This window comes from Cyprinodon tularosa, unplaced genomic scaffold (assembly GCF_016077235.1).
Source record: "Cyprinodon tularosa strain WSP-4 unplaced genomic scaffold, ASM1607723v1 ctg89, whole genome shotgun sequence".
Taxonomy (NCBI): Eukaryota; Metazoa; Chordata; class Actinopteri; order Cyprinodontiformes; family Cyprinodontidae; genus Cyprinodon; species Cyprinodon tularosa.
In genome coordinates this window covers 854,156-881,818 of record NW_024039662.1, presented here as the reverse complement: position 1 = coordinate 881,818, position 27,663 = coordinate 854,156, and the positions used below count along the sequence as shown (strand labels likewise).

Sequence of the window (27,663 nt, the reverse complement as noted above, 5' to 3'; positions counted from 1 at the left end):
CGCATAAATACTTCATCATAATAAATGTATATTTGTAGCCAATGAGGTACTTAAAGTTGACAAAGAAACTCAATTTGGGGCTTTTCATTCCTTCCAAGATGCAAAAATCTAATTTGTGAGAAATAATTGGTTGAAAGAAATTAGCGAATTAATTAAGTTAAGTTAAACATTTGGATTTGAATTCATTAAACACTTTAACTGTAATGATATTCAGTTTTGTTTTGTTTTTTTAGATACAACACGATTCATTGTTTTGAATAATGCAGTGTACAGTAATAGGTTGGGGAGGGGCCATGCTTTATTTCATACAGTACTAGTTCTCCAGCATTTTGGCGTTTAGACGATAAATCGTAAAGCAGGAGAAATGTTGCTGTGGAAATGATTGCGGTTGGCCTGGTCTCCTGCCACACATCACATCCTCATAATAACCCCCTCTCTGCTCTGGGCTGCAGGGTTTTGGCTTTGTGACATTTGAAAACAGCGCAGATGCAGAGAAAGCCAGGGAAAAGCTCCACGGCACGCAGGTGGAAGGGCGTAAGATCGAGGTAACTTCCCTCCCTTCCCTGCTCTGTATTCTCTCCGCTCTTCCATCATTACTGCCTGATCCCTGACTGCCTAGCTAGATTCATCCCTTCATCCCTGATGTGATACGCTCTGATGCAGCCTACTGGTATCCCACTTGCCCCAGTCCTCTGCAATCTTGTTTCCTTGTTTCTTTAAATCCAATGAGACTTCTTTTTCTTGATTTGTAATGTTTTTTATTTATTTTGAAATGTGCTGGGATTGATTTTTGGGGTTTGTGCAAGAACACGAGAGCCAAAGCATGCATGTGACCTGTCCTCTGCAGCCTTGTTTTCACATTAACCTGTCGGCCTTCCTTAGCTTTGTTTTTATTTTCCAGTGATGCTCACCTTGTAGCCACACTGATGTTACAATTTTTCATGCAACAGCTGGAATGATGTTTGTGTAGCTGCTACCGGAGGGCATGAGAGGAGCCCAGTGAAAGTGAAAGTATGATGCATGGCAGATTGCAGTCGGATGCTCTTATTTCTTTCTTTTTTTATTTTCATACTGTGGATTTACCTTGTATCCCTCTTTTTCTGGTGCTAATGGCTCCTGGTGCTACAGCAGCATGTTGGGATTAACAGCAACACACTGACGCATGTTCACTTTATGCAAAATCTGGATTTTTTTCCGATGATTTTTATTGTTTCTGTGTTTTGAGGTTGTTTATCCGTATCCAGTTCCACATATTTTGTGTTTATTGAAGCATGTGCTAAGTGTTGAATGCAGATTTCCCTTTCTAATTAGGGTTTCCAGTCAGGTTTCCATGTTTGATCCATTCGTTTTAAGCTGGGGGTGATTTTTCTGCATGGGCTTACTCCAGGGGATCTTCCCCTTGTGGTGTGTGCGGGCGTGTGAGAGTCACTTCCTGCATGATGGATGAGGCTGGATGCTTTTAGCTCTTTTTACTCTTCACATCCTGCTGCAGTATGGTTGTGAAAGAGAGACAGCCACCTGCATCCTGCGGTACAACATAATCCCCTCCACCTTCAGCCAATCAGCAATCACAGCTGGAGCCAGTCCACCCTGCATCAGTCTCACCCATGTTCAGAACCTGGACCCCGTCTTTTGTCTCCCTGGGCCTTAGTTTAACCCACAGGTTGTGCATGAGATCAGCGGGAAGCGTGTGTTTGCGTTTCAGTCGTCTCGTTGCATGCGTCCTGTCGTGCTGCAGCAGTGGTGATGGTCTGTAGCATCGTTGGGCATTGGCAGCATGGTGGGCCAGCAGCAGGAGTCTGCAGCGTGCGTCTCTTTCTGTCTGTTTATGGTGCATGAGCTTGCAGGATACAAAGAGTTGATGCTGGTCATAAACCAGTGTTTCTGCATTCTTCCAACCAGACAGAAAAGCTTTATATCTCAGGCAACATCCTTCTTCTCTTGCAGATGTTGCTGCATTTATTTCTCGCTTTGATTGGGTCCTGATTTCAAAGTTTATTAAAGGGTGTTTTAGATGTGCCAGTTCAAAACTCTGAAATTTAGATCTAGTTCCATTGTCTTGCAATAGTGTTCATACCCATGAGTGAACATTTTTGCAGAGCCACCTATTGTTGCTTCTCATCATATAAGGTCGGTTTCTAAGAGACGGAAAATCGTTGCTGCATCTTTTTTCTAAAACATGCTTTGATCTGATCCAGCCATTGATAACCATAACAGTCCGACCAAAAGAGCCTTCTCTGGCCTCATGACCACTGAAAAGATTTTGATCTAAGCTGTGAGATCCTTCGAAAAGAGATGACTCATAAATTTCTCAAAGCTCCTTCAGTATCAATTTTTTATAGCAATTTTGAACAAACGTCACTAAAATCTCAAACTAGATTTCAATGCCACAGAAAATATTTGACATAATTTCTTATACAATGGGGAATAAACATCCTGTAGTAACCAAACTTAATCATGTTCTTTGAATTTCTAAATGACCCAAAGGAAAAAATGGGGAAAAAAAGAAAGAAAAATTCTGAAAATCCACAATTTTTTATTATCATTAATTCTAATAGATCATTTACAGAATAAATCATAATTGTTATTATGACTAAGAATTGATCACAACAACGATAAATGTCCACTCCTAGTTTAGAATACAGATCAGGAAGCAAACATCTGGATTGCCTAGCATCCTGATGACATTTAAATCAGAGGAAAATGTACCTTTAACCTGAGCCTGTTGTAAAGTTATCCACAGCATGCTGTTTTTTTGAGACTAGATTAATGCTGTCTTTAAAATTAAACAGGTGGATTTTCCAGAATTTTATCAAAGGATTTTAGATGAAGAAAATTCTCCTATTTCTGGCTGAAAGAAAATGTAGCCGGTATGAATCCTATTGCAAGACGCTGCGAGGTGACATTTTCATTTGCTGTTTTCCACTCCTGTACCGTGTCCTGCTGTTCAGTTTGTAACCATCCACTGGCAGGCTAGCTGGGGAATACTCCGAGTGCATGGTTTGTGTTTTAATGCGGTAAACTGCGGTCTGATGGAGGCTGTACTGTTGACACAGATGCTTTTCTTGCATGTTTTCATTTCGGTGGTTGAGTTTTAGCAATCAGGCATCAGTATCAGTTTCTTTGTTTAGTCAGCATGACTGCAGTTCTTCTTTCCTGTGGGCTTCATAGTCTTTAAAGAGGTTGATTAGCCTAATCATTTGTAGAGGAATGCTGTGCTTGATTCAGTTGCTAATCTCTTTTGTCTACTTGGTGCATGTCGGTGGGGGTCGCCTAGCTCTTTTGTTGTAGCTACCTATTATGTGCATGTATGTAGCTTTAAATGAACAAGATTAGAAATTCATTTGTTGTGTTTTCAAAGTTAAAATGTACTTTTCTTTGTCTGGGATAAAACTCTGCGCTTTGAAGAAGTCAGTTTCCTGTATGCTTCCAATGTGTCCATGTAAGTGGCCCAACTACAGTTCACTACCTGCTTTTCTGTCATCCCATCACATCATCATCAGTATATATAGTGTTTCATAGTATACACTCTTAAATAATACACAATCCATTCATCTTGATCCATCCATGGCTCTTTATTTAATTGTATGTAAGTCCTAAAAATACAAAAGTCCACGTTTTGATTGTTTTACTCCTGCCTGTGAAACGACCAATGTGTAATTTATCCACTATTTGTCTCATATCCCCCCTTTTGTGGCTGTTGCACAGTTAGCTGTACACTATGACCCCTGTGCGGTCTCTAGGGATGGGCATTATTATAGCGTTTATATTATAACGGGAAAAAAATGTGATATCAAACCATCTTATTGTATATTTCCTGTCTCAGTAAAGGCAAAAAGCAAATGAGAGGTTCTTTAATACATATATTGGCTTAGGTTGAGGATTTACAGAATGGATAAAAACAAAACATTGGGGAAAAAGGGTTTAATAGGAGCAAAGATATGAAGTGAATGATTTTAGTATTTGTGCATGACTGAAGCTAAAAGTTCAAGAAGATGGGATTAGTGTTCAGAGCCTCTCTGGATCGGACCCTCACCATCATCTGCAGGGCCTGCATGTCTGATATATAGCAGCTGGAATCTGTAGCGGAGATTCACTTGTCCACTACTTTACAGAGTGCTCTCTGTTTGCTGAACAGTAGTTCACACTGAGGTGTGTGTATTCAGGATGCGACCTTTATCTGACTTTACATTTCATCCTATCGTCTCTTTACCAGACCTCTAGCTGTTTGACTTCATGTCAGTTCCACTACTTATTAATAATGTTTTCTTGAAGTGTGGATGCACTCTGTTAAAGTATAGTAGTATGAACTGCCGTGGGCCGATCACACGACCTTGAGGGACCCCAGTGATAAATTAGCAATGCTTGGGTATTTTCTCTAAGGGGTAATAACGGTGCTAAACTACAATTGACACACAGGATTCTAGCTTTAGTGTCTTTATGTTCAAATTTGTTTAAACAAGTGTCAATGTTGTGCTGCTTGATGGGTTTAGCAACCTAATTGTTAAGCTTTAAAAGTTCTGTTTACAGGGACTAGACTTCCTTGTCACATTGAGACTAATGTTAGAGTCCAAATTGCCCATCCCTAATGGCTGCAGAGGTTTAATGTGCTACGTGTTTATTTATCCATTTCTAGATTCTAACATTGCTGTCCACGCTTGCCGATTAAAATCATCCCTTTTTTACCACAAAGAAATCTATATACTTTGATAAGTGTTTAATGAATATGTTTTTGTTTGTATGTATTCTGGATGTAAACTAAAAGATATCATATAGTTCAATATTTTAGATGATAAAGCAGCAAAAACAATCATTTTAACTTGCTGATTGTAATATGAAACCACCATAAGGAGATAGTGTCCCTGTTGACCCTAAACCCGACTCCTGTGACTAGCTGAGATGTTTGTGGTCGTTCTGTGTTGCTGAAGTGTTACAGAAAGTCACGGTTTCTCCGCAGCGCAGAGTTTTAGTCAGATATCACAGCACTAAAGGGCAGAAAGGCTGAGTTGTGTGTGAGGAAGCAGTGCAGCTCTGCATGCAAACTGATTGTTGTGTTGTTTGGCATCAGTGAAAAGGAAGTGTCATCATCACTGCATGGATGTTTGTGGAGGAAATGGATGGGAAGTAGTTGTGAGAGCGGTTCTGCATGTCTGACCCTGCAGACTCCAAACACCTGAATGGAGCACAGTTTTAAGCCCACTTCGGCCCAGTTTTCCAGTTAAGCTTTCCTGGTGCTATTTTTAAATTAATCAAACCAATCGAACTTGAATTAGCTTTTTTATTATTGTTTCTCAAAGCTTAAGGCTTTGAGAAAGAAGGGAGCTCCCTCCCATCTACATTTTAGAATCAGACCAATCTAAAAATATTTGTTATTTAGCTATTTCTAGGTTCTAACATTGCTGTCCACGCTTGCCGATTGATGCAATATTTTTCTCCTTGCATGATTCTCCCCTGGAATGACAAATGGCTGAAGTGTTAGCTTATCTCTGTGTTCTTTGTATGTGTGTAAAATTGCAGAAAAGGTTGAAGAAAATGGAGAAAGAATCCGACCTTTGTCCTTTCCAGTCCTCTGTCTTTGATTCATTCTGTCTCTTTCCTCACACCTTGTTTTACTTGCCAGTCATGTCTGTTATTATTTTTATTTTTTTTACTAAACTTAACATGAAACTTTTTTTTTTTCTTTGTTCAACTCTTCTTCCATATTTTAATCATTTTCTTTACCTTAGTGACTATCTTCATGGTGACTGGTAAAATCAGGAAAATGTCCCAGTTTACCTGCTCCCCAGTATCCCACCACACACTTCTCCATTGGTGTAACTTAACCACATGAATAAGAACAATATCTCCCCTAAAAGTTATACAAACACCGAACCAACTTTGCTCTTCTGTTTCTATTATGGACAATATGTGCTTCATATCACAGTTTATTTCTTAGCGCCTTGCAAAGTTATTCACACAACTTGAATAATTTGTCACCAAATGAAGTGAAATAAGACGCAGAAATGGTTTTGGGAAAATGTTTTGTTCCCTCTTCTAAGATGGTTCATATAAGGGCTGCTTATTATTAGGAAAACATGCCAGATAAAATTATGTGGGGGAATTTTTAGATTGTTGAAAAAGTGCTGACCTCGTAATTAGAGCAAGGTGCTTCTGTCCTGTGAAGGCTGAACGTTTCCATAGGAGCAATCTATGAACGCTCACTCCCCTTTAAAGTCGAAGGGAAGTCATATTTAAATGTCAAATAATTCTGGCTTAAACATGTATATAAATGTACTCTTTATCAGACTATATTGCCCCAAAATTTAGAACATTTCTAAAATCTGTGTTTTTTTTCCGTTAGCTAATTCAGGCCAGTTAGTTATACGTCAGCTTGAACACCTAAATTCAGCCAATCATATATCAAAGGTCATCTGTCAATCCAATTTTTTCGGTCATAGCATCTTGATTCATAAGTTGCACCTAATATACGTAACGGTTGAAATAAGAAATGAGAATAATTTCCTTTCCCATTGAGTTCCGTCCCAGTGTTCACAGGGATGGACGTCTGTGTCTTTGGCAGGCGTAGAGCTAACAGAACTGGCAGCGTTGCGAGGCAAGGGCTCAAACATGGACGGCTGTAAGCCTTCTACACCAAACCAAGCTTCTGCCGCCCTGGCTTCCTCTTCCACTACATCTTCTTCCTCGCTTTCCTCCTCTAAACAAAACATGTATGACGGAGGAGACTCATCCACGACTTTCGACACAAAACTCTCCTCCTCTTGCATGTTTCCTCTGTCAATAGCGTTCCTTGACAGTGTCGTTTCTAAGTCACCAATTTAGTGCTACTTGGCCCCAATGGAATTTCCCATTGGGAACCTACTAGCACTAAGTTGCTAACTGGTTAGCAAGATGCTTCCGACAAACCGGCCAAAATCAAACTTGCTTGTGAACCTTCCGCCACAACAATCCCGCCCTCTTGAGAAATGACCAATCACATTCACTTTATTCACTCGTGTAAAGTCGGGCACCATTTGGGAGAATTCGGAAATGCAACGACTTTAATATTTATGTTAGAGGTCAAAGCATATCTGTTGTAAACATGGAAAAAGTTAATGCAAGTGAAGGTAATTTAAAAATAAGGACGAAACAGCCATTTCAAGGTTTTATTTGTGCATTTAGAAGGTGGTAGCCCAGATTATCTAAACCAGTGGTTTCCTAACTTTTTTTGGTGACCACTTCCCTTTCATTTAAATTAATGGTTTTGCACCTTCCTCTGACCAACCTTCTCGACAACAAAACAAACCTTTCTTTTAACAAAGTAAAATTGATTGCAGTTAATGATAATTAAAAAAAAACTCCTCTTTTAAAGAGTAATTATTAGTTCTGCTTAACAGAATTTAGCATTGTCATCATTTTTTTTTCAAACCCTAAAACTAACCCTACAAAATTAGTAAATTATTCAGTTCATCCATGGTATCCCAGGCTGTTGGCAGCTTCATTACTCCATTTGCTACTGAAATGAATCAAAGTTGAAGGGTGTGAACACATTTGCAAGGCGCTGCTTCAGTAAGGCTAGTTTAGGCCATTGTTTTTCATAGTCTTCTTTAAAACACCAAATCTGCTGCTGTTTAGACTGGTGGTTTCAGCATTGAGAGTTAGCATCCCCTCTCCCTTTGTCTCTCATCTCTCCTCCTCTTCCTCGGTCTGTTAGAAGCTAAAACAGCTGCAGTCTTTTTTTTTATTTTATTATTATTTCACATTGGGGACAATCAGGGTGACAATTAGGTTTCTTTTGTTCCTAGGATTATTTGTTCCTTTCATTTATTATATTTTTTCTGTTTCCCTGACGACTTCTGTGTGTTGTTGTCAGTCTCCACGGTAACCACTCGCTGTTTCTTCGGCAACGGTAAGTTGTGTACAAACATCTTATCACTGAACTGATCCCTTGAAAGAAGCATTTGACAGTATTGTCTCCAGCCTAGTGCAGAGTTTGAAGCAAGCGCCATGACTTCTCCACGCGTGAACTTAGAGTTCACTAGCCTACGTAGTTTGCCTTCTCATTAGAAACAAGCACAACACATATACAGACAGCTGGACATGACATTTTTAGCTAGGTGTTCACACAACGTCATTAACACTTCACTGGGAATGACTGAATGTAATCACCTCCTCCTATGCAATGACACATTAATTCTCCATTGGAGTGTAGCATTCATCTCCTCCTATAATAAAACCCATCAGAAAGGATGTGAAGCTTTGCTCCCTGTTGCTGCCTACAGTTTCTTCCAGCGAATGCAAAGCTGCAGGGCAAACAAGGCTGCTCTCATTCCCCCCCCCCCTTTTTTTTTTTTTTTTTTTTACTGACCTGTGTGCTTTGGCAAATATTTTCCAAACGTTTGGCAGTTGGAGCCATTATGCATTTGAGATTTGAGGCACTACTGATAAAGAATTTCATGCAAGTATAGGATTAAGGCCAGGCACAGTTCTTGGAACACCATGTTACCAAACAAGGCTGTGATTCTCTTGCCTGACTCTGTAGCCAAAGCAGAGACCTAATAAAAGTATACACTGATCTCTGTGAGAGGGAAAATTTTTTTTAAGGAGCTACAGTGCCTGGCAAAAGATTTCCAACACATTGATTTTTTTCACATTAGACCTGCAACCTCAAACTTGTTGAGATTTATATGAAGCAGAATCTTATTATTAAACAATTAATACCCTTTTTGGCAGAAGCATGTTTGTAGCGTAATACTAATGGCATAGCCTACAAATGCTAGCCGTGTATATTTGTACGATAAATCTAAACAGGGTTTTAACTTTATGGAATGTGGACTAATTCAAGTGCTACAAGAACTTTTGCAAGGCATTGTATGTTTTAGTTGTTTAAATTTCACTATTAATTAACATTGAAATTATGCTCCAGTTGTGAGCTCAGTTGCACCAGTTTTTCATAAATCTGCAGTGCCTATTCAGTTTACCATTATTATCATCGGGTTAACTTATAAATGTACTTTTTGGTTTGACAAAATTGGCCAATAATTTGCAGGCCATATCCTGAAGTTGTCTAAATTCAGCCAGCTGCAAAGCAGTTTGTTACTCTACTTCAGATACATGTTAAGCTGGAGCTGATGATTTTCAAGTCTAAATATTATTCTAGCACCTGCATGGCATTTTTTCCAGGGTTTGTGGTTTCCTTGGTCTTTAATGTCTTTACTGTTAACACTGAAAGAGTAAAGGTTTTATAACTGTGAGATAGAACTCTAAAATAGCTCCTTAGATAGCATCAATGCTAACTTGAGCCTCATTTTAGCTAACGTTAGTGTCATTGTGGGCTAATAGTTGGCCATTGTCAGCTGGTAGTTGGCTATTGTCGGCTAATAGTTGGCCATTGTCAGCTGGTAGTTGGCCATTGTCGGCTGGTAGTTGGCCATTGTCAGCTGGTAGTTGGCTATTGTCGGCTAATAGTTGGCCATTGTCAGCTGGTAGTTGGCCATTGTCGGCTGGTAGTTGGCCATTGTCGGCTGGTAGTTGGCCATTGTCGGCTGGTAGTTGGCCATTGTCGGCTGGTAGTTGGCCATTGTCGGCTGGTAGTTGGCCATTGTCGGCTAGTAGTTGGCCATTGTTGGCTAGTAGTCGGCCATTGTCGGCTAGTAGTTGGCCATCGTTTGCTAATAGTCTGCCATTGTCGGCTAATAGTTGGCCCTTTTTTTAGTATTATCAGGGTGATTAATAGTCATCCATATGTTGTCTTAACAGGTTTAGAGTTTAACCTAATTAAATCCTACTTAGCTTAACACTGGTAGGAGAAAAAAAAGAAAATGCTAACACCAAAGACTTTTTAGGCTAATTGTTAGCCTTTGTCAGTATTCTCACTGTGATTACCGTTCATTCATATGTTTTCCAGTAACCACACAGGTTTCAGGTTTAACCTCATTAAACCCTTTTAGCTCAAAGGTATTGTGGAGGATTTTCTCAAATTTTTTAAAAGACCCGTCCTCTTCACTTTAAAAAAATATGCGCGTACGAGAGCATGCACGAGCCCATCTAATTTTTAGCCTTTGTTGGTATTCTCACTGTGATTACCAGTCATTCATATGTTGTCTTAACAGGTTTAGGATTGAGACTTAGCATTCATATGTTATCTTTTTGTTTACAAATATACCAAATAACCAAACTGGTTTAGGGATTAACCTCATTAAACCCTACTTAGCTTAACACCAATAGGAAAAGCAAAAAATATGCTAATTCTAAAGTTTGTTAGGCTAATTGTTAGCTAGTGTATGTTGAAAGAATGAAGAGCTGGTGCAACTGACTTCTGGTCACCCAATAAAGCTAGTTTCTTTTTCCAACCATATGCATCCCTAAACCGATATGGGGTTTACCTCGCTGTTTTGGGTCTTTCTTATGCTGCCATTTTTCTTTTCTTTTGGTTTGGTTTTCTTGTAGTGGATTGTCTGTGTTTTAGTATTAGTAGCAGTAGTTACAGTGTACTGGTCCTTTTGTGACACACAATTTTAATGCCTGGCAAAGTGTCTCATGTTTATTTTACTTTCCTCGTTTTTCTGGAATGAGAATTGCTATCTATTCCTCTCTTTCTAACTCTTTCTCTTTACCTCTACTGGACCTTTATCTCTCCTTCTGTGTCTCTCTGTCTCTCGGTTCCTTCCATCCTTTGGTGCTCTGTTTCTCAACCCACCACATATAATAAGATTTTTCAGGAGAATGGTCACCAAATGTAATTGCTTTATTTGAATGATGCACTTTGGTATATATTTTTATATACATTTTAAACTGTTATTTTTTTCTTGTGTTGCTTGTGTAATCTTATTTTCCCTCTTTTTCATCTTTGTGTGTCCCTGTTTCTGAATACGGACTGGCTCCGTCTCTTTACCCCTCACCTGCATCCCTCACCCCTAACCTACCCGTCTCATCTTTGTCTCGTATGTGTTTGATGTGGGAGTGCTCAGATTGTTTTGATTGGTTTTAATTGTGCATCCAAAGCTTGCTGATTGGCTGAATTTCGTTTTGTTGGTATATTTCAGTTTGTAACTCACTCTGGGTCATGTGATGCACCCGTATATGGCTGTGTGCAACTTTTTTTTTGTTGTTAGATGATTATTAATTTTGTCAAAAAAAAATGTTTTTGCACCCCCTCTTTCTCTCCCTCTCTTTTATATTTCATTTAAACTGCATTTATTCTTTTAGGTACGTAAACCCCACAAGTTTGGTTTCATATGGAAATGTGATTTGATCTTTGTCCGGATCTATCTGCCAGGCTGGACTGGGAGGGCAAAAGTGGGATGAGAAAGGATGAATGTTTTTGATCAATCTCTTTCTTCCATATTGGTCTCTGCTGAATTGCATGTGTTGTCATATCCTGTTTCATTGATTACGCATGACCTAAATACAGTTATTATTGTGTATTGCTTTGCCTTGGGACAGTTTTTATACATTTCTGCATATTGATGAATTACAACCACAAGTTGTGTTTCCTTTTGCTGAATTTAATGTGAAAGACCAACACAAAGTAGCACAAGATTATGATGGTAAAACTTTACTAATCTAAAAAGTAACATGCATTTATATTTGTTTCTTTGCTGCTCTATTTTGCCTCATTAACTCTTAATTTCCAGTCTCTGGGGAGAAAAAGATCCCACAGCAATGGCAGGTTTTACAGATGGTATTTAGCGTTAGATTCTTACCGAGGGAAATATTTTACATATTGCACCTGTTTCCCCGGCTAGAATGCCATGTATATCCAGGGGATTCGGGTTATAAAAAAAAGAAACATGGTCAAAATATTATATTTTTGAAATGATATATTTCTAATGAAACAGTGTCCTCACATACGCCATCCTGCATGTAGAACCAGAAGTTGCTGTGGTGGTAAATGTCTTGTGATAAATTTAAAACAGGACCTCATTCTTTCTTTTCCTCTGCTCCTCTGAAAATGTCTAAATTGGTGTTTCCGTTGCCAGGGAATGAAAATTCACACCTTTCAGATTATATTTTAAAGTCTTGTAAGCCATCTATCATTTTTATTCGGCTTCGTTGTGTGGGTCTATCACATTAAACCCAGATATATAACACAGAGGATATTGGTTGTCATAGAATGAGGGAAAGTTCAAGGGTTGCAACGTATATCCCTATACACAAACTAAACTATAAACAGCTAGCTCAAACTAAACACATTAGGAAGCACCTTCTTAATATCTGTAGACCAAAAATGTAGCTTTATTTTGGATCATTTTAATTAATCTAATTTACATTTTAGAAAATCTTTCTGTACTGTAACATTTAAAACGTGTAATTCAAGCTAGCTAGCCCAGGCTAATTGAATCATTTGCTGCTGACCTTGTCATCTGCAATGAGGGAAAAATGAGGTACACCTCATTTCCATTTGAATGAAATGCTGCAGATAAAGAACATGACTCACCGGGAGAGGCATTGCGAACAGCAGCCGAGGCTTTAATAGTCCCCTAAATTGCAAAGCAGTGTGTGTGCATGCACGATCACTCTCATTCCTCGGCCTGTCTCTAGTGCTCTCCTTCTTTGTCGCATGCAAGCACACCCTCTCTTTGAGTCTTGCCAAAAGGTCATTAATCTTTCGCTTTCTAAACAGTCAAATGTGCAACCTCCGCAGCACTCTCAGACAGGGTGTGTTATTATGTAGAGCTAGTCTCCCTCGCTTAAAGCCCATCAAAGGAATATAAGGATACATCAAGGGACCAAAGTGGAAGCCTTTGAAGCGCAGAGAGGAGATTATCAGCCATCTTGGATTAAAAACAGCAAAAATAATTTGGACTGAAATAACAGCTAGCATCCACAGTACATACACACACCATCAAAGCCCCAATGTGTTCATCTGTGCATGCTGAAAACATAGCTCAGTTTACTATCCTGCGTCACCATCTTACATCTCTGTATATCAAACCACCAAAAATCTCGAGCACAGCTTGCTTTTTGTTGCATGACTGAAATTCCCCTTAATAACCTCCATCCACTTATGCCATCAAACATAAACACAGACACAGAGTTGAGTTGTCACTTTTAAAATATAATTTAACTGCCCTTTGGTGATGTTCTAATCCCACACTGCTGAGACTTTAGGTCAGACAACTGACACAATAATACCCAACTGATTCACAGTCAGGTTTTTTGTTTCTTAAATGAATGATCAACACTTTATCCTTCAAGCTTGATCTTTTCATAAGTCACATGTTGAACCGGCCTAGCTGGTTTGAACTCTGATGGTAAATAGTCACCCCATTAACAAAACAGTTTGGCATAATCTACTCTTATGATAAGCACAGAGCTTCACGGGTGGTACCTTCCTGAACATTTAGCTAGGTGCTCTAATGGTGTCTTAGATGTTTTTTAAAAATCCAGCTTAAAAGGAAACCTAATATTTTCCTGTCAGCACCTGTAATATTAAGGAAACATGCTGAGGGTGGCTGACTTATTAGTTTCTGTAGCAATCTTAAGTTCATATAAACTAGAGATGTACTGATCAGAGATTTTAGGCTTAGTTCTGGTTTATTCCAGTCATTGTTATTTAACTTTCTGACCTATCTCAATAAATGTGAAGAATTAGCAGTTGAAAATAGTTATAAATAAATTGGTTATATATAGGTAGGAAGAAAAAACATAAGACTTCCACACTTTAAACTGTCTTTCCCCAGATAGCATTGTTAGCATCAAAATCTGTGAACAGCAGTCCCTAAACCTATACTACCTCACTTTAACTAAGATTTGGAAAGACTGCTTTAATTTCCAGATCTGAGATAATCCATGACATATAAGCTGAAATCGAAATAACACAGAGCCACTCAGCTGTAAATGTTGAGCCTTCCTGTTATCTGCTGAAAATCTTGCTCTCTTAACGCAATAGTGTATTAAAGCTTTCTTTCCTGAAGCTTCTAAATAATTTTGGAGACGATAGGGAGATGGCTAGCTTTAATATTTCTTCTATAAGAAAAACCTCCATCCATACTTGGGTTTGTTGTGTGTACTGATAGGAAGAAGAAAAAAATCTATATCACTTCAAAATAAGTTATTAATGTTTGCCTATGTTTTTCGATTCTTGAAAATTCCCCAGGTACAGACGTTATGAAGTTTTTCTTAATAAAGTTTGATTAAAATATACCACAACACACCGCCATATCCCCTTCTTTGTATTAGAATGAAGCGCCATAGAGCTAAGATATTAAAATTAGAAAATAGATGTTGATAAAAGCAACCCAACTAGCATCTTTAGTGATGAATTGTTGTAGCACACCAAATGAAACAGTCAAAGGCAGGCTTCATCATTAGCAATATACACATTAATTATGCTTTAGTGTTAAAGCAAACATATACATCAGCCTTGACCCATTTTTGAGTTTGTGTGCTAATTTTCTCTTCCTCTGTTGTCTTTACGCTTGACTGTCTGCTCCTCCCTCCCTCCCAGGTGAATAATGCCACCGCCAGGGTGATGACTAACAAGAAAATCGTCAGCCCTTACCCTAATGGAGAGGCTCTCGGCACGCTGCCCTATGGTAACAACTGCAGTGACGCACACTAACACTGGGCCTGAAAGCCCAAACCAGCACATGGAGAGAGGCAGTTGGACACAAATGCCCACTTTTACATCGCTGCTTACTTGAAATGTTTGTTTACCCATTACACATGATCCCCTTTTAAAACTGCCTGTGGTGTAGCTTTACAGTAATGGCGTAAAGCACGCCATCAACTCAGATGATGCATTTCTTTTAAATGCAAGAAGCTGAATTGCTTAACCAAACTGACAAAGAAGCTGAACTGAAGCAGAATTTTACCACAAATAAAACTGAAACTAGATTTGTGAGATGCAACTTCAACTCGAAGGAAGAAGCAGACTAGCATAAAGTCATAACATTGCAGAGTTAGCTTAAAAAAACAGAAGGGTAAATTGTGGGATGCTAACATGCTTCTCATAGCATGTTGGCTAGAGGTAGCTAATGTTACCTACAACGGTTACATAAAATATCAATCATTTACTAATATGCTACCCATTGTTGCTACCATTATATCGCTTTCTACCAATATCCCTTGAGCTAACCATAGCTAACACTGTATACTATGCAAATTTTTAGAATACTGTCATCAGCTAATATGGTAACATTAGCTAAAATGCTACTAATATCCTTCCAGTTACTTTGCATAATTTAGACTGCAGCTAGCTAAATAGTATGTTAGCATTAATCAGCCTGCTGGTAATAACTTGTTTGCTTACAACAGCCAACATTATTCAACATAAAATACAATCATTTGGTAATATTATTGTATTAGCTGGGCTGCTATTTATGCAAATTAACCAGTAGATGTTAAAAGCTACGTTAGTTGCTTTTCCATTACAGAAATGTGCAAAAACAATGTCGATGTTCTGCTAAATTTTAAAATGCGAAGTCTCACTATTGCGGTATTTCCATTGAATAACGCATGCAATTAAACACGTGATTACGTTTGTTGTTGTGGTAACTCTAATAACATGGCAGCTGTGGATGTGGACACATGAGATATATCCACCTTTCATCCAAAGCCCTAGGGGGCGCCATCATCCTGTAACTACTTCCAGTCTTCTTTGTCTTTTAACAAGGCAGTAAGGTCCAGAACTTTGCAAATCACGTGACACGTGATGTGAAAAACTGTTTTCATTGCTGTTTTGCGAAATGTAAGAATTTCGATATGACCAATAAGCCACCTTATTGAAGGGTAAAAACTTTTGATCAAATAACGTGTTTTTGGAGTTACAGTGTTTACAATTAGCAAATTTATTTTTGTAATTACTATTTGCACAATACCTGATATATAGTCACTTAAATATAGGGTGAATTATTATATGCTGATCTAATGCTACTTTCAAACCGCAAGCAGCACGTTTTAGCGTGAGCAGTGCTTCATTTTTTATGCTTGTAAAAGTTTAGTTCTGACGCACAGCTGAAGCATCTTTACTGCCCTAGCTGTGCAGTTGAAAAGTGGATCTGATGCGCATTGGGTGGAGCTACCCTATCCTTTCTTTCCCTGTAACAATCGTAGCTATATATGCTGTGATCAGTGGGTAACAAACAGTTTTAATGTTTTTAAGTGAAAAAGTCTGGCTGAAAACTTCATCTGTGCACTCAGTTTATGAAGAATACGATCCTGCATTCAATCATTATTTCGCTGTCGGAGCTGCTTAGACCCCCGTACGCCGGCGGTGTGCTGTCGTGAGGAATCCCGTTCAACAGCGGCCTCTGGCCCAGTCGCCTCTTTGCGGTTTTCCACTACTGTTCGCGGCGGCTGGAAGTAAATGTTAGCATTTTTTATGTACGTAATCCAAACTGCAGGCACCAGTATAAAAAATTCGAGCATATTTTGCCGGCAGGTTTCGACAATTTAAGGTAATTTAGGCGTTAATGAACTGTTTCAGAGGAGTGATCACAGCGATTCGCATTAGCAGCGCTGTGTCTGTCTCCCTGCCAGCTCCCCGATTAGTCTCTGTGATTGGTTGATGTGGCATGTTGAGCAGCAAAAGTTCAATTTTTCCAAATCCAGCAGCTGATGCTTCTGAAGCACATGACATGCGTCAGAAGCTCATGATGCGCTTCTTAAGCTGCTCAGACGCGCTGCAGGACCTTTTGCTGCACTAAGATGCACGTCAACCATTGATTTTGCAATAAAACTAGCTGCTTCTGCTGCCTCTGCTGCTTGCGATGTGAACTTAGCATAAGTTTAAACCATATAAATTATCATAAAGCATTGGACTAAATGGTCAATATGTGAAATAAATCATACTGTTTATGTTAAGTAGCTCAATCTTTTTTTTTCTTATTCATTATTTCATTTAATCCAAATTTTCTGTCTAATTATCAGCAGGTTGGAAACTTAGTCCCATGGTGGGAGCTGTGTATGGACCTGAGATCTACGCAGGTAAGGGAGACCCCTTCCTCTCATTGTACTTCTCATCAAAGTGCTTAACTAATTTCACGTTATGCCCTTTCAGTGCCAGGGTTTCCCTACCCAACCGCAGCAGCGGCAGCAGCAGCCACAACAGCTGCAGCAGCTTTCCGCGGTGCCCACCTCAGGGGCCGAGGTCGGCCCGTTTACAGCGCCGTCAGGGCTGCTGTGCCTCAGCCTGCCATCCCTGCCTACCCTGGGTAATGAAAATCTGACTCATCTGTGCCGCTATCTGGGATGTCTTTCTGTTTTAGAAATATTTTTTTTAAATAAACTGTTTTATGCAGTGCTTGACTAAATCTGTTTGCCAAGGTCTCTGTCTGACTCAAGTGCTCATTCAGTCATCACGCTCCACAATTATCCAGGTTCTTTCCAGCCATCCAGTTGGCAGATCTTTCCATCTGTTCACAAGCAATCAAGAGCAGTTCTGCTCTGATTGGATTACACCACAGAGCGTGATTTGAATAAACAGACACCCCAGTCAGCAGATTTGCATAAGCACACACAAAGCATATTTAGTGACAGTACAAACGCAGTCACACAGGTTTGCTGCTCCTGAACCAGTAGTGCCTCATTCTGTTTTCTGTAAACTGTGCATGTCATTGTGCTGTGATGATGGGCTAATGGGGTTGCGGCTGCATTTACACTATGATCAAAGCAGATTTCAATGATTTATGTTTTACTATGATATGATTAAACTGAATTTGGGGCGATGAAATTTGGAGGATGCAGGAAATACTCTCTCCAAATCGGCTCCACCTTCAGTCATCATTCCCTGGAAAGTGACCCGAACAAAGCAGCTCTCTATAGCTTTGGTTTTCTTGTAGCAGTGGAACAGTCACGCTTTACGGTCACATGTAAAATCATTTCATATATTAGCCCTGGCAGTGGGATGTTATTAGTTTCCAGCTGCATTCGTGGAGCTCAAATGGAAGTTGTATTTCCTCTGCATGCTGCATGGGTGTGAAATAACACTTTTTCTCTGTTTTTCTCCTCTCTCTCTTCCCCCCTCTTTTTTATGCTGTGTTTTTTGATCCTCATCCACCTTGGGTTTTTTTTTTGGGACTGTGCACTACTCCGTTTGCACCCCTCCCCTCCCTCCACCACACCCTCCCTCCTGTACCTTCTCCCTACATCTGCCATGTTCCCCCCCTGTTCTCAGGGTGGTGTATCAGGATGGGTTTTACGGAGCTGCAGACTTATATGTAAGTAAATTCACTTCCAAACAACACGTCATCTCTGTCCCTACCCTCACGGCCTTCTCTCTGCTCTGTGTGTTGTTTTTTCTGTCCCTCTGGGGGTGATTCTGCATGTGCATCCAGTCATGCGCGCACAGAGCTGCCTGTATCATGGTGGAATTGATGAAATGTGTCACAAATTTTCACAACATGCAAGATGAATCATGCCCATGGGCTTTTTGTTGGTTGAAGTAAAAATAGTGGAACAAACGGATCTGTCTGGGTTTAAAAATATTACCAGATGAGTAAATAAAGAACGTCTTGATTATAGGATGCAGGATCTGAAACTCCACTACAAAGGCTGCTTTGTGGGTGGATGCTGCAGTGTGCATCAGTGTTTGAGAGTGTGGCTGTGCGAGTGTGTGTGTATCCAGGTTGACAACGGCTGTTTCTGTTCTCTCTATAGACTAGTGTTACAGGACTCAGTCCTTAGTCCCAGATTGCCTCAGGTAGGGTCACCTCACCATCGAACCTACAGTGTGCATTGTTTGACTTTTACTACCTGCTCTGATCTTAAGAATCATCCTCTGATCTGATCTGGAACATGTCGTCTTTTAGTTGAGAAATTGTCTTGGAGTTTGCTTTATTTTTCTACTAACTCACTGAATCCTTCAAGTTGTGGAAAAGGGGGGAAATGTTTGTTTGTTGACTAAACCACTACTAAAAACGATTGCACATACTCTTCCTCTCAGTAGATTCAAAAGAGAAGCTGGTCTCTCTTCTCTGTTTGGCTGTTCTGCAAGTAAAATTAGATATAAGCAATTTGTTTCCTTGCTGGCGGAGAAAAGATTAAATCCTGCATTTATGGTCCGGAGGTTTGAGTTGCAATATTTGCATTTGACTCTGAGAGCTGGTCTCATGTTTAGAATGCACCAAATTAAAATCAGTTTTTATTGCAGTCAAAAAAGCATTTAATTTGAGTTGATCATATCAGCCATAAAGAAAGACAAAATATTTTTACAGAAAACTATTTTGACATAATTACCAGGTGCAAAGTTATTGGTTCCCCCTGCTGTTACATTTAGTATCAGAGCTCTTCTCCTAAAGCATCAGTGATTTTTTTTTTTTTTTCTTTTGCACCATCTCCAGATCATCAGAAGTCCTGCTTGATTTCGCTTTTTTAAAATATTCCTTGCTGATTTGAGCACATTTCCTTTATCATTTTCCAGTTAAAGGACTCTGTGACGATTTACTTTAAACCTACTGGGAGAATCGAAATACATTTATATATAACCTCAGGTATTCTACAATGGTTTTATATTACCAACTAGTGCTTAAATGATTCATCAGATTAATGTGAATTAATCAGTTATTGACAAAATCATCGATTTAGTTAGTTATTAATTCATTGTTAACTGGAGATATACAAACTAAAACATACTGTAAGCTTAAAGACTTAACCATTAAGACCAGTAATTATGGCAAATTTATAAAAATATATAAATACTTTGCATTTAAACTGAAAAGCCATTTTTTTTGTCCTCTAATAAGCTCTAAGAAGAACTTCATAAGAGGCAATGTTTTAGTTTAGCTTGGTTTAAATTCTGTATTATTTGTTCTTCATGGCAGGTTTTGTTCTCCAATTATTAATCAAATAATCAGAAAACGAATCAGCAGATAAATTAATTGTTAGTTGAAGCCCTAGTTAGAATGTTAAGCTTCCCTGGATCTTATAAAGAGGAAGAGTCCCGCAGCATTAAGGATCCTCCACTTTACTAAACCATGGATATTAAGTGTTTTTTCCCCCCTACACATTTATTCTTTGTTGCCTTAAAGCCAAATCTCAGTTCTGTCCAGTCGAGGCTCCCAGTTGCAGTCAAAACACCAGAAAAACTCCACAGAAAATCCTAAATAAACAAAAGACGGTCTTAAAGTTTTTATAAAGACCTGGTCTCTGTACTGTGAACCTTAGAAATTTTTATTGCCATTACAATCCTGCTCACTGTGAGCGATGCATTGATAAATATGGGTCATGGTCCTTTCTGCTGCCTCTGTGCCACATTTATTTTACCTGCTGAGGAAACACTAAGCTAAATATTAGAAACAACTGACCAACTTTATCCAGGAAAACATAAATAAAAAAAAAAAAATTTTCTTTCATATGGATTATTCTCAGGTACCAATGATGAGACTAGAATTATTTCTCATTTATAAAATGTTTTTGCTCCTCTTTAAATAAATAGGCTCTAGTTAAGATGTTGCTACTGCAATAAACAATTTTTTTGGGGTTTTTTTTCCCTTCAAATCTTTGCCATAATTCCTAAGTGTGGCTACATACGTAGATCCAGCTGTATATGTCTGACATCTCCATTCTTACTGTCTTGACTTTATTATAAATTGAAGTGTTCGATCTGATTTTAATAATATCTGAACCGTTAAAACATCTGGTTTCATTGCAGACAACTAAAAATCTAAAAAAAACTCTGCAATATGCCACCTGTCCCTTTAAGAAAAGTCTCAAACAATCTAAACCGTTTTAGTTCTATTAAAACATTTAAACCGGTGCCTGATCATTGCTTAGTGACACGCAGTCAGCAATAACGGGTATTTTCTGTCAAATTGAACGTTTATATCACTCTGCTTTATAATTTGGTGAGATTGATTTAGAATTGGAGCAAATGAAAGGTTTAGAGACGACCTGACTGACTGCTGCAAACCAATGCAGGCAACAACAAAAACTCTGAATAATTTTCCTGATTAAAGGAGAAATATGTGTCTGATGTTTAGCGTTATAGCCAATCTTTAGCCGGGTTTACATTAAAGACATGTTGCTGATTTGAAGCATTAAAAACAAAACACGTCTCATCCAGACGCAGTTTTTCTGCAAGAATTTGATCTCTTCATCAGCGTGAAATGGAGACTCAACCCCTCATGTTAATAGCTAATAGTTGAGGCATGTGCTGATCAGCTGCTCCATGCAGGCTAACTACCACACGGCAGCCCCCCCCATCCATGAATAACCCCCCTTGCCTCTGCTGCCGCTTCATCTCCTGCAGGAAGCTGAGAAAAATCTCAGATTTCTGCTTTTTGGCTGCTCTGATCTCACATTCACGTCAGGTTCAAATGCAGTGGGGTGTTTGTTTTGTTGTTGTTGTTGTTGAGGTCTGAATTGTAATTCTGGGTCATGCATGGAGTCTCTGAGCAAAGAGGTGATTTTGGTGTCTGTCTGGGCTTGTGTGAGTGTGTCTGACTTTGGTTTCCAGCTTTTAATCCTTTTTTATGTCTTAAGTTCACCAACAGTATTTGTAACATCGGTCTGATCAACATTTTCATCCCTGTGATGTTTAGCTTACTCTTTTTTTTTTTTTTTTTTTTTTTTGAGTTTCCTTTGTTCCCGGCGCTGTTTGGCATTCTCTCTTCCACTTCTTTCCCTCCCTCTTCCCTTTAGTTACTCTACAGTAATTCTGACACTCCAATGTCCTCTGTCTCCTCTTCTGTCTCACACTGAGCCATTGTGCTTTTTATTTATTTCATTTATGACATTTCTAGCATTACAATACAGCTTTTATATAATAAAATGGAAACCTTTTTTTAAACTTTGCTAAATATAGATTGGTCCTAAGTATTTAATCAGTCACTGCAGCTGTTTCCTCCCTGAAGCCGTGCCAGTTAGTTGTCTGTGGGTGTGTGTGTCTCCAGGGAGGCTATCCTGCTGCTGCCGCCGCGGCCGCCGCTGCATATCGCTACGCCCAGCCTGCTGCCGTAACCGGGGCAACCGCCGCCGCTGCCGCCTACAGTGACAGGTGAGACGTTTATATAAATGCATCACTAAAGATGAGGCCTGCTTGATCCTGAATAAAAATTAGCCGTTCTAACCTTGTTTTCTGCTGTTTTGTTTTTAGTTATGGCCGGGTTTACACTACAGATCCGTACCACGCTTTAACTCCAGCTGCTGCCGCGTACGGAGTGGGAGCCATGGTAAGAAGTCTGATCCTGGGATGGTTGCCTTATCATCTTGAAGCGTTTCAACACATCGCCAAACTGTATTCATACTGAATTGATACTGTCTCACAGAATACTGACACCTGCTGGACATTTAAAGCCACTACAGGCAGCTGATTTGACTAAACTTATTTGATTTGATGACCTAGTAAAATTATATAATTTAAGTTATTGTAGGGTATATTGTATGTCTATATTTAGATTAAAAACATATCTTTGATATTTTTAGATGCAGCCAATAAATAATGTAAACATATAACGTAACAATTTAGGGGAAAATGTGAATGAGGATGCTTGTGGACTAAGATATTTAAATCATATTTTTAAAACAATAAGTACAGAAAAAAAACAGTAAGTAAAAAAAGAGTCAATTTGAAATTAACTTAAATTCAGATGAGTTGAGTGATAATTAAGAGGAAAAGTATGACACAATGAGAAAATTAAAATAAAATCGTAACGGCTGAAACCTTCCTGTGCCTTTTAGGCTGCCCCAAAATTCTTGATCATTTTAATGATAAATTGCAAAAGATTAGCCTTTTTTTTTTTTTTAGAAGATGCATCATGTTAAAATTTACGTTTTTAACCACAGTTTAGTCTGTCAGTCAGTTTGAAACAACTTCTGTATCAGTCACATGACGTTCTTGAAACGATACAGTGTTTAGCCCTATGGGCTCCACGCATCCACCGACCCATCGGCGTTGTTGGACCCATCACTAGTCAGTAGAGATAATAGAGAATCTGGTTTTAGGCCAATTTTTAATTAGGGAATTTTATGACCAGCTGGCACCTTGTTTTTTATTTTTATGTTATTATCCTGCCATTATTATATATATTTTTTTTTTGGTTAATATCACCATCAGAGACGACGTCACGCCTTGTATGCAGCAGCCTTAAAAACACCTAAATTAGAGTTCTGCTTTTCTTTCTTTAACATCGTTTGTTAGCATTGTTAGCACAGTTAGCCTCCGCTAACAAGTGTTAATTGGAGAATGTTGATCCATACTTTTAACCACTAGATTTTTAAGGTGTAAAAAAGTTTTGATAATACAGCATATTCCATAAAATTAAAAAAGAAATTATAAAAAGTTAACTTGTTGTGATTCATTCAGCCTATTATATCAGCCACATCCTGCTTCTGGTCATTTTGCTCCTTGCTGGACATAAATCCTGTGGAGGACGGCTCTTTTTCAGCCACAACAAGACAAAAGGACCAGAACCTGCTAAATCTCTGCTCTGTGTCATCTGATAAAACTGCTTTATTCAGTTTTATTGGCTTCTAATGCTCAATATATTCAACTATTGGTCGCCTGTCTTCTATTACAGTTTCCTCTCTGCGGGGAAAAAAACTCTTCAGTAATCATGAGAAAACAAACTTTGACCTTGTTTAATTTAGGAACCGTCGCTCACTGATTGAGCTAAATTAATTTATACTGTTAGATTTTCTATTAGAGTCTGGATTAGACCGAATAAAAAGTTTTGGTCTATCCTAAAATTCAGATTTTCTGAAGATTACTTTTATTTTTAGTTTTCTAAACACAACTTTGTTTTTTAGTCCAAATGAATTCTAGCTCCTGTCAGAAAATTAAAGGCAGGAATATTTCACCTATTATTGTTTCAGTTCAGACTTTTTTACTTGTTTTACTGGGTTTAAAACCAGATCAAATCCTTTTGATCTCAATACATGTTGAATCTCATATAAAACATTCAAATATTCTTTAGTAAAATTAGGGAATCACTGATAACAATGATTTAAAAAACTGGTATCTACTCTTTTTCTCAAAATACTACAGGTTTGAACCTAAGTTTGTCTAAATGCCAAATAAAAATTGATGGAAGAATGTGGCTCAGGGATTAAATTGTGAAAGGTGGGTTCCTTCTGCGCCATGCTTGGTTCTGCTGGCGTCAGTCGCTTGTTATTCCGGCCCACTCCTGCCCCTCTGTGGGACGTTTAGATTTTCCAACTCTAGACACTTTTTTTCCCCTTTAATTCACTCTTAAATGTGCGTTTACATGTAAATTGCTTGCTGTGAGCGCACCTTGAAACGCACCACTCTAAATATATATATATATTTTCAATGTCTAATTTCCTAATCTCCTTCTCTCCCCTTTGTCTTTCAGGCTAGTTTATACCGAGCGGGATACAGCAGGTTTGCTCCATACTAAAGCCACAAAACCCATCCAAGGAATTCCACTTTGCTCCAAAGCTCCCTCTGAAGCTCTGTGTTTTGGCAGGAGCCTCCCCTCCATTTTATCTGCAGGCAGACTATAATAGTGACAGCACTCTTCTTACTTCCCCCTCTCGTTCTTTTCGTGGTCGTCGCCAGGTCACCAAAACCAAACTCTCTCCTTCTCTCTCCTTCTTTTCTGTCGCCGACATGGAATCAGTTGGAGGAACAAAAATCAAGTAAATAAAAACTGTGATAAGCATCTCCCAAGTATGAAGCTGGATGATTTGAACTCCAGAACAGGACTTTGGACTGTTAAGAAAAAAAAAAAAAAAACACACAATGGGACTCAGGCGGAGAGGGACCTCGGTTCCGGAGCGACCCAACACACTACAATCCCTTTTTTCCCTCCCGATGAGCTGCCCCGTAAGACCCAACCCGACTACGTTGAGAACCAAGTATCCCGTTTTCTCTCACAGTGTTGGACTGAACTGAAAGGCTGAACTGCCGCAGCACTAATGTAAAAAAAAAAAAAAAAGGTACTTTTGTTTTTAAACACTACATTGACATTTAAACGGAGCATAGAGCCGCTGCAGTCGTCTTTCTGGCTACAATAACAAACCTACAATAACGATCTACAGAAAAAGAAATGGATGAAACCAAGTACTTGATTCAGGAGATATAGGATTTTTATTATGTTCTTCATTTCAATGATGAAAACCACTGCTTTGTACTATAACCCACTGCATTTCTTTATTTTCATTCATTTTGTTAAAGAACCCCCCAAAAAGACAACAACAAAAAACCTAAGATCATCAGTTCTCCAAAACGTTTGAAAGTGACAAGGAAAGATCATTTTTCTGCATTACCTCAGTTTAACAGCCATTTATAAGAAGCTAAATGGAAAAAAAAAAAAAAAAGATTGTTTTCCTTTTAAAAAGTTTAGCTCCTCCCCTCCTGATGAACTTATAATTTCCCCCTTCGGATCTTGTACGTTTTCGTTAACCTGGACCGTCGGGACATTCCAGCTCCGGCGAGGGAGCGGATCGGATCAACTAAAAGGAAAAAGGATTCAGCCAATCAGGAGCAGCCAATGAGTTCAGCAGAACCATCCTGCAGCATGTAGACGTCACAGTTATATGATGAAGTTTAAAAAAAAAAATAGATTTCATCACCAGGTTTCTGTAGTTTCAAAGCTCCTCATCTTGTTTTAAGTTTTACTTCCGGTGACTCTGAAGGCGTCATAAAAGAAAAATGACTGACCCCCCCCCCAAACCCATGCTGAATCTATCTACATTACTGCTAGTATTTGCCTATTGCTTTTGCAGTTCCAAAGATTTTCTTTTCTTGTGGGGTCCTCTTGTATTTCTTTAATTTTTGTTTTATTTTGCAATATTTCACCATGTGAGTTAAGGGGAAATGTCATCAAAGCAACAACTAAAATAGCAGAAGAAGTGATTTATACATACAGGAATTGAACCTTAATTTATTGAGGCTTCTGTATTTTTTGTCTTTCTTGCACTTAAACGCAGCGTAGACGTGCAGGCAAAGGAAGCGGGAGCAGAAAGGTGGGTAGAAATGAGAGGATGCAGGGTCCAACGCTGTCCACCGTTTTTTTTTTTTTTTTTTTTTTTTTAGAGAATGATGAAACAGCATGAGGGGCGGTGAAGGTGAGAAACGGGACCCATTAATCATCAGCTGACAGAAAAACACAGTCTCCTTCCCACCACCCCCTCCGGCTGTCTTTTATAGGGTACGGCACGCTCAGGGTGGAAAGGACCAGCATGATGAAGGGTGTGCCATTTGTTTGGCTTTTCTTTTTTTTTTCTTCGTATGATGGTGAACAGTGTGCAGTAGGTCCAATTAGTATTTTTTGACAAGCATTACCTCTGTTATTTTATTGTTTTGTCTTACTGTTCCTTATGAGTATTATCTGAAGTGTTGCTATGCATGCTCTTGCGAGGGAGGAAGGGTGTCAGTCTTTCTGTTTTTTTTTTGTTTTTTTATTTGTGCATGAATTCAAATCCTAGTGCTGGAGGAGGACAGGAGTGTTTACGGTGCAGGAGGAGCGGAGAGCTTTTGCGATGTGATGCAGGGCGACGGGAATGTTAGGGAACGTCCAGCGTTAAGTGTTTAAGGAGGAGCTGGAGATGCTCGTTCAGGCCTCAGATATGGCGGTAAACTCCAGGCGCTTGTTGGATGGCGTTAGATTCGGTTTCAACTCATTCGAGGCAGTTAATGTAGCAGCTGTATGATTGCTTAGAGGGCAGTGGGGGCGACGCATTCGCCCGTTCTCATATCTGCTTATTGAGGCAAATTGTTTTCGGGAATCCAGCAAAAGAAATAAAGAGAAAAGAAAAAGGACAAATCGAGGAGATGGAAAAACTCAGAAGCAAAAGTTCTCCTATCCAGCCAGCCAGTCCAGTGGGAGTCTGTGTACAGCAGTAAATGAATGGGTTTGAATTGCATGTGAAGGTTTCTTTTCTATTTCACATGCTCTTAAAAGCTCATTTATCCAAGTGATTTTATTTTTAAATAAGTGAAAATAAATAAGTGTATTTTTTCTCTTGTTTTATTTTTCCATCCTTGTGTCTGCCTTCTGTTTATTCTCTCCATTATTATTGAATGTATATAATAAATAAACTGTTTGGTTTTTATTCTGGTCTTTGAGAGCTTTCTTATCTCCACCGGTTGTTCAAGCGTTTATATATATTTATATGACCGACAAAATAGCTCATTACTTTGAAGCACGATGGAAAAGTGTTTTCTCCTGAAATCCTTAGTGAAGTTTTTCAGCCACTTTTACTTTGGTATCTCTGAATGAATTGGAGGAGCTGCAGAGAACCATGGCTCAGGTGGTAAAAGATGTCGACAGGACAGCAGTTATCCCTTTCAGATTGACCGTTTGACCAACTTGGTTACTAAAAGGCTGGCATCCTGCGATATGTCAAGCTGATCCATTTCTTTGTGTTTCCTCATCAGCATATTAAGTAGTTCAGAGGCCTGAGAATAAGCTGTAATTTGACGGGGGGGGGGTCAAACCAACAGGATAGAAAAGATGCTGGATATCAGTCCTAGAGGAAGAACTTTGGAAATCTGGCTTAATTCACAGCTTATTCATCTCTTAGACCAGTCTAGTCAAAGTAAAAACCTAAATCCAACAATCAATCTCGAAGGACTTCGGAAATCTGGTTTAATTCCAGCCTTATTCATCTCCTGGACTTGCCTAGTCAATGTGAAATCTTAAATCCAACCAACAATCTCGAAGAACTTCGGAAATCTGGTTTAATTCGCAGTTTATTCATCTGTTAGACTGGCCTAGTCAAAGTAAAAACCTAAATCCAGCCAACAATCTCAAAAGAGCTTCGGAAATCACGCTTAAT

General features: G+C 39.0%; 1 protein-coding gene across 5 annotated transcripts in view; it reads left to right on the top strand.

Moving 5' to 3' along the window:
• Positions 1–26,937, top strand: part of LOC119775691 (RNA binding protein fox-1 homolog 2-like) — a 76,471-nt gene extending 49,534 nt beyond the window's left edge. For 2 of the 5 annotated variants that reach the window (XM_038273751.1, XM_038273754.1), the window contains 8 exons: positions 453–545; positions 14,429–14,516; positions 16,852–16,908; positions 16,982–17,135; positions 18,098–18,140; positions 21,813–21,916; positions 22,016–22,091; positions 24,234–26,937. In XM_038273751.1, coding sequence (XP_038129679.1) covers positions 453–545; positions 14,429–14,516; positions 16,852–16,908; positions 16,982–17,135; positions 18,098–18,140; positions 21,813–21,916; positions 22,016–22,091; positions 24,234–24,278 — 660 coding nt within the window. In that variant the 3' untranslated portion in view covers positions 24,279–26,937. Of the gene's footprint in view, positions 1–452; positions 546–14,428; positions 14,517–16,851; positions 16,909–16,981; positions 17,136–18,097; positions 18,141–18,579; positions 18,623–21,812; positions 21,917–22,015; positions 22,092–24,233 lie in introns of all 5 variants that reach the window. The other 3 variants (XM_038273753.1, XM_038273752.1, XR_005279687.1) reach the window with 3 other exon arrangements.
• The last annotated feature ends 726 nt before the right edge of the window (positions 26,938–27,663 follow it).